We start from the raw sequence: 6,778 nt of genomic DNA, 5'->3' as shown, positions 1-6,778 counted from the left end.
GCTAATTTTTGTACTTTTAGTAGAGATGGGGTTTCACCATGTTGGCCAGGCTGGTCTCAAACTCCTGACCTCGTGATCCACCCACCTTGACCTCTCAAAGTGCTGGGACGCAGGCGTGAGCCACTGTACCCAGATGTGTTTGATATAGTCTTGAAAATATTTTTCTTTAGTAGAAGAAACCTAACCTACTAAATTTTAAAATTTATAGATCTGATCTTATAGTCCCATCTCAGTGAGCCTCACATCCAAGAAATTTCCAGACAGTTTTTAAAAAAAGATTACACAATTTATTTTCCTTTAATTTGAAGGTTAAGTCATGTTCTGTTTAGGAACAAAAAGATGAAAACACAGAAAGTTTAAGTGTGATCCATTTATTATTGCTGCCATTTGTGGGTACATTCTCTCAATTCTCCTTAAATCCCAAAGATGCTTTTATACTTGCAACATGTGTATCCACCTCTAGCTTCCCTGTGCAGAAATGTCTGGCATTGGAATGTGAGGTATCTCTCAGGAAACAGAGTGGTAATGGGTAGGATGAAACCTACCCATTGAGAGCTCATGATATTCATTGTGAAATACCACTAGATAGAGTCCTTCATTATATTTAGAGAGCTTGAAGTTTCTGCTTTTATGTAGAACAGAAAAAGAAACACAAATCACACAAAATTTAAGTGCAATCAAAAATAAAAATATATGTTAAATAAACAGTTATGGTACAAATTTTGCAAAGCCTTCAGGTGAGCCACAAATAATCTTAGAAATTATTTTAATAAAGTCATTTTGGTTCTTTTTCTTCATTTTCCTTGAAGTCACCTCTAAAGGTATTTCTCAGTTTATATCATATGTAATCAGCTTTTAGCTAAAGAACAAGTGGTAGTAAATGAAGACTGTCAAAGCCTCAAAGGTGATATTGGAGAAATGGGGATAATTAGAAAAAACAGAAGTTCAAACATTAAAATTCTGACACTATTAGATGAATCAACCTAAACTTGGTAAATCAGTTTTCAGAAAACTAGGCACTTATTGAGCTTTCATTTTATATCCAATAACTGCATCAAACTTAATATTGATTTTTCTTTTTAAAACTGCCAGGAAGCGCTCCGGAAGGATCCTAAAAGAAAAATATATGAAAATAATTAGAAAATTAATATTAAGTGCATTTGTAGAATACCCTCTTTAGAAATACTTTGAAGTTATCATGTATCATCGTGTTCATCTTAAATAAGATTAAGCACCTTAAATCTGAGTTACTACTATATATTCTTTCTCATTAAATCTATTTCGTTTTCAAATGGAAAAGAAGGCTTAGCCTTCTTTAGAGTAGAATAATCTGAAGTAGTCAGTTTTTGAAACAAAAGATCTAAGAGAGGAGGTATATGAACTGAATAGTTGAGATACTAAAGACTTTACAAAAAGAAACCCAACATTAAAAAGGAAATGAGAATAGGAACTAATTTTATACTTTATGATGCAGAATATTATTAAAACGTTCCACTAAGAGACTGGGGAAGTAGAACTGCTAAATAAAAATGCAGACAATGCACTTGGTTTTGAGCATAATGCTGAACCAATTATTTAACCTTTTAGTTTAAATTCATCACGTGTTAATGGAAAAATTAACACTTATCCCTCAGTGTTCTTTTGTGGAATCAATGTGTTACTATATTAAATAAAATGTCTTGGCCGGGAGCCGTGGCTCACACCTGTAATCCCAGCACTTTGGGAGGCTGAGGCGGGCAGATCACCAGGTCAGGAAATCGAGATCATCCTGGCTAACATGGTGAAACTCTGTCTCTACTAAAAATACAAAAAATTAGCCAGGCATGGTGGCAGGTACCTGTAGTCCCAGCTACTCGGGAGACTAAGGCAGGATAATTGCTTGAACCTGAGAGGAGGAGGTTGCAGTGAGCCAAGATCGAGCCACTGTACTACATCCTGGGCAACAGAGTGAGACTCCATCCCCCACCCCTTCCGAAAAAAAAAATGTCTTAAACAGTGACAGACACTAGCAGATCTCATCTTTTTTCTCCAGACACTACACTTAGAACGTTTAGGGACTTGTCACATTCCAGTGGGTCTGGGAGAAAACAAAACAGAATATATAAATCAACATAATAATATACAGAAATCTGCCTAGAAATCTGCCTAGATGGCATGAAAAGAGGGTTTGGAAATATGACACCAATGTGACCTCATAACAAGAATTAGGGCAATGATAATAATAATAGTAGTTATAATAACAGTGGCATATAACATTTATTGAGTACTTACAGTGTACGGAGTACTTTTTATTTTATTTTTTTGAGATAGGGTCTTGGCTTGCTCTGTTGCTCAAGAGGGAGTGCAGTGGCACGAGCATGGTTCACTGCAGCCTCAACTTCCTGGGCTCAAGCAATTCTCCCACTTCAGCCTCCTGAGTAGCTGATACTACAGGTGTGTTCCAATGTGCCTGGCTAATGTTTTTGATTTCTAGTAGAGACAAGGTCTTATTATGTTGCCCAGGCTTGTCTTGAACTCCTGACCTCAAGCGATCCTCCTGCCTCCGCCTCTCAAAGTGCTGGGATTACAGGCGTGAGCCACCGCACCCAGCCCTGAGTACTTTAAGAGCATTATTTTATTTATTCATCTCAGCCCTATACAGTCCAATTGTTTTCTCTATGTTACAGATAAAGAAATTGAACTTCAGATAAGTTAAAAATAACTCATCCATGTTCATGTTGCAAGCAAGTCACACAAACACATTCAACTCCAGAGCTTCATTCAACTCCACAGCACAAACTTTGAGTCTTTATGTTTAAAGGTCTAGAAACTAGAATTAATTTATTCAATCAACAAACATTTTGGTGTCAGACACTCTTCAAAATGCAGAGCATACAGTGATGGAAAAATAGGCAAAATGCCTTCTTTCACAGGGTTATATTCTAAAGCACTGTGTTAAGATTTTAACATGGATGTTTGAGTTGGACCAGAAATCTGTATTTTAATAGGCAGCTGCCACAGACAGTGGTCCAGAGATTATATTTTGAGAATTACTGATGTGAAGAGCAAAAAAATCAAGAGATAAAAAGCGTGACATATGTTAAGCTTTCTCGCCCCTTCTGCTAAAAACTATGATGAACACGCCTTGGAGGTTTAGGTAGTAAAGCTCAAGGATCTCTTTGGTGAGTAAACAGGTTAAAACCTATGATGTTTCTGGCATTGTACTTGTCATGTTACATAAGTATGCACTCAGTGATCACTTCCCAAGTGATCATGATATCCCACTGACTTGGAGAAGCCCAGTTTAGGACAGGCAGCAAGAAGCTTTTTCTCCCAGCTGTCCTAAGGCACCTCTCTCCTTTCCCCTCCTTATGTGGCCAGCCTCATTGCCACACAGTTTTCCCAGATGAGGAATGAAGCAGTGTGCTATGATGTGACATTCGTGAAACCAGTGGTTTCCAATCTTGGCTGGATAAGTGAATCACCTAGAAAGTTGTTTTATCTCTCAAAGCCCAGAGCACACTCCAAACCAAGTCAATCAGAATTTGGGGGAGTTGGTCTCAGGCACTGGCATTTCTTTTTTTTTTTTTTTTTTTTTTTTTTTGAGATGGAGTCTCGCTCTGTTGCCCAGGCTGGAGTGCAGTGGCCGGATCTCAGCTCACTGCAAGCTCCGCCTCCCGGGTTTACGCCATTCTCCTGCCTCAGCCTCCCAAGTAGGTGGGACTACAGGCGCCCGCCACCTCGCCCGGCTAGTTTTTTGTATTTTTTTAGTAGAGACGGGGTTTCACCGTGTTAGCCAGGATGGTCTCGATCTCCTGACCTCGTGATCCGCCCGTCTCGGCCTCCCAAAGTGCTGGGATTACAGGCTTGAGCCACCGCGCCCGGCCAAGCACCGGCATTTCCTAAACCTCCCAGGTGAATTCCAGTGTGCACCAAAGTTGAGAGTTACTGCTCCAAAGAAGTGCTGCTCAAATTTTAATATGCATACAAATCATCTAGGAGAACTTATTGAAATGTAAATTCTGATTCAAGAGATGAGGAGAGTCTGTATTTCTAACAAATTTCCAGGTAATACTGATGCTGCTAGTCCAAGAACCACATTGGAGGAAGCAAGGCTCAAGGATTTCTAATATTATTTAAAAAAATAGCAATTCATATATGTCAGTATGATTTAGCACAAAACAAAAGCTCAATGATTATCTGTTGTATCTTTAAATAAATACGTAAAACCTAAATCTGGTCTCCTTTAATATCATTGTTCTATGATTCCATTATGTAAAGATGCTTAAAAACTATCCTTCTTCAGAGTCATTCATTTATAAGACAAGACTTACAGAAATATACAAATTTCTTCCTTTACAAAAAGTAAAAATGTGTGGAAATTACTCAGTTCATTCACCCAGGAGATGTATCAGTCTTGCCTCAATGATTAACACACGTGGTTTAGAAAAACTGATGACATCTTTATTCAGCCTGTTATTTTTATTAAGTCAATTCCATCTAACTGTACTTTATCAACTGCCTGATTTTAAATGTCAGCAAAAAATGTAATAGATAATTTTTATTTTACCTTTCATTTCTAAGGCTGAAAAACTTAACTGTCACTTACCTTTCCAATATTGTTAAAAAAGCTATAGAAGATGGAACAAAAATCATTTTCTGCTCAGTCAGAATCCCATTCATCAGCCTGTTTACCACTTCCTCAGGTTCCAGAGCAGGTCCTAAACTGAAATCAGAGGCAGTCTTCAGAAACAAAATACTTCACCAAGGCTTCAGCTTTAGTTTGGTGCTAACAAACAGCTTTAGTATGGCACAGACACCATAACATAACTGATTTGTAGTGTCTAGCCTAGTATAGGTGCTCAGAAATAGCAGCTACTTTACCATTGATAATAACAATCATTCACTTAGTGCTTATCGTGTACCACAAACTGTGCTAAACTTTCTACATAGGTCATTCCATTGAAGTTTGACAATAACCTTACAAAGGTAATATTATAATTCCTATTCTATGTGGGGAAAAGAAAGAGAGATCAGACTGCTACTGGGTCTATATAGAAAGAAGTAGACACTAAAGACGCCATTTTGTTCTGTATTTGAGATGCTGTTAATCTGTAACCCTACCCCCAACCCTGACCTTGTAAGAGACATGTGCTGTGGTGACTCAAGGTTTAACGGATTTCGGGCTGTGCAGGGTGTGCTTTGTTAAACAAGTGCCTGAAGGCAGCTTGCTGGTTAAAAGTCATCACCATTCTCTTAATCTCAAGTACCCAGGGACACATACACAGCGGAAGGTCCCAGGGACCTCTGCCTAGGAAAGCTAGGTATTGTCCAAGGTTTCTCCCCATGTGATAGTCTGAAATATGGCCTCGTGGGAAGGGAAAGACCTGATCGTCCCCCAGCCTGACACCCGTGAAGGGTCTGTGCTGAGGAGGATTAGTATAAGAGGAAAGAAGGCCTCTTGGCAGTTGAGATAGAGAAAAGCATCTATCTCCTGCCTGTCCCTGGGCAATGGAACTTCTCAGTGTAAAACCCGATTGTATGTTCTATTTATTGAGAAAGGAGAAAACCGCCTTAGGGCTGAAGGTGGGACGTGCTAGCGGCAATGCTGCTCTTTATGCACTAAAAAGGTTTATGGAGATATCTGCATACGCACATCAAGGCATAGCACTTTTCCTTAAACTTATTCATGTCACAGAGATCTTTATTCATATGTCTTACTGCTGACCTCCCTACTATGATCCTATTATCCTGCCACTTCCCTTTTCTAAGATGGTAAAGATAATGATCAATAAATACTGAGGGAACTCAGAGACTGGTGCGGGCGCGGGTCCTCTGTATGCTGAGCGACGGTCCCCTGGGCCCGCTTTTTCTTTCTCTACACTTTGTCTCTGTGCCTCATTTTTTTCCTCAGGTCTCTCGTTCCACCTAACGAGAAACGCCCACAGGTGTGGAGGGGCAGGCCACCCTTTCATCTGGTGCCCAACGTGGGTGCTTTTCTCTACGGCGAAGGTACGCTCGAGAGTGGTCATTGAGGAAAAGTCAACGAGAGACTCCCGAGTATATCTACAGTCAGCCTTGCGGTAAGCTTGTGCGCTCAGAAGAACCTAGGGTAACAATGGGGCAAACGAAAAGTAAATACACTTCTTATTGCAAAAAGAGGGGGAGTTAAAGTCTCTACCAAAAATCTAATTATGCTATTTCAAACAATAGTACAATTTTGCCCATGGTTTCCAGAACAGGGAACTTGATATCTAAAAGACTGGGAAAAAATTGGCAAAGAATTAAAACAATAGGGAAGGTAAAATCATCCCACTTACAGTATGGAATGATTGGGTCATTATTAAAATAGCTTTAGAACCGTTTCAAACAGAAGAAGATAGCATTTCAGTTTCTTATGTCGCTGAAAGCTGTGCAGTAGATTGTGAAAAAGAGGCAGGGATAGAATCCCGGAAAGGAACGGAAAGTTCACATTGTAAATGTGTAGCAGAGCCGGTAACGGCTCGGTCAATGCAAAATGTTGACGATAATCAATTACAGGAGGTGATATATCCCAAAACATTAAAATTAGAAGAAAAAGGTCCAGAATTAGCCGAGTCATCAGAGTCTAAACCACGATGGCCAACTCCTCTTACAGCAGCTCAGATGCCTGTAACTTTACAATCTCAAATGCAGGTTAAACAAGTACAAACTCCAAAAGAAGATCAAATAGAAAAAGATAGAGTCTCTGTCATGGCAATGCCAATCCAAATACAGTATCCACAATATCAGCCGGTAGAAAGTAAGATCCAGCCGCCAG

The 6,778-nt window shown here is 39.5% G+C and overlaps 1 protein-coding gene across 1 annotated transcript in view; it reads right to left on the bottom strand.

The window, feature by feature from the left end:
• Positions 1-281: 281 nt before the first annotated feature.
• The window catches only part of HSD17B11 (hydroxysteroid 17-beta dehydrogenase 11), a 60,290-nt gene continuing 53,793 nt past the window's right edge, over positions 282-6,778 (bottom strand). Inside the window, exons 6-7 of the mRNA XM_030916702.1 lie at positions 4,589-4,705; positions 282-1,111 (exon numbers count right to left, since the gene is read on the bottom strand). Of these exons, the coding sequence (XP_030772562.1) occupies positions 1,021-1,111; positions 4,589-4,705 (208 nt within the window). The 3' untranslated portion in view covers positions 282-1,020. The remainder of the gene's footprint in view (positions 1,112-4,588; positions 4,706-6,778) is intronic.

This window comes from Rhinopithecus roxellana, chromosome 2, assembly GCF_007565055.1.
Source record: "Rhinopithecus roxellana isolate Shanxi Qingling chromosome 2, ASM756505v1, whole genome shotgun sequence".
In the NCBI taxonomy this organism is placed as follows: Eukaryota; Metazoa; Chordata; class Mammalia; order Primates; family Cercopithecidae; genus Rhinopithecus; species Rhinopithecus roxellana.
The sequence above is the reverse complement of the archived record's forward strand: the minus strand, read 5'-3'. Positions and strand labels throughout refer to the sequence as shown.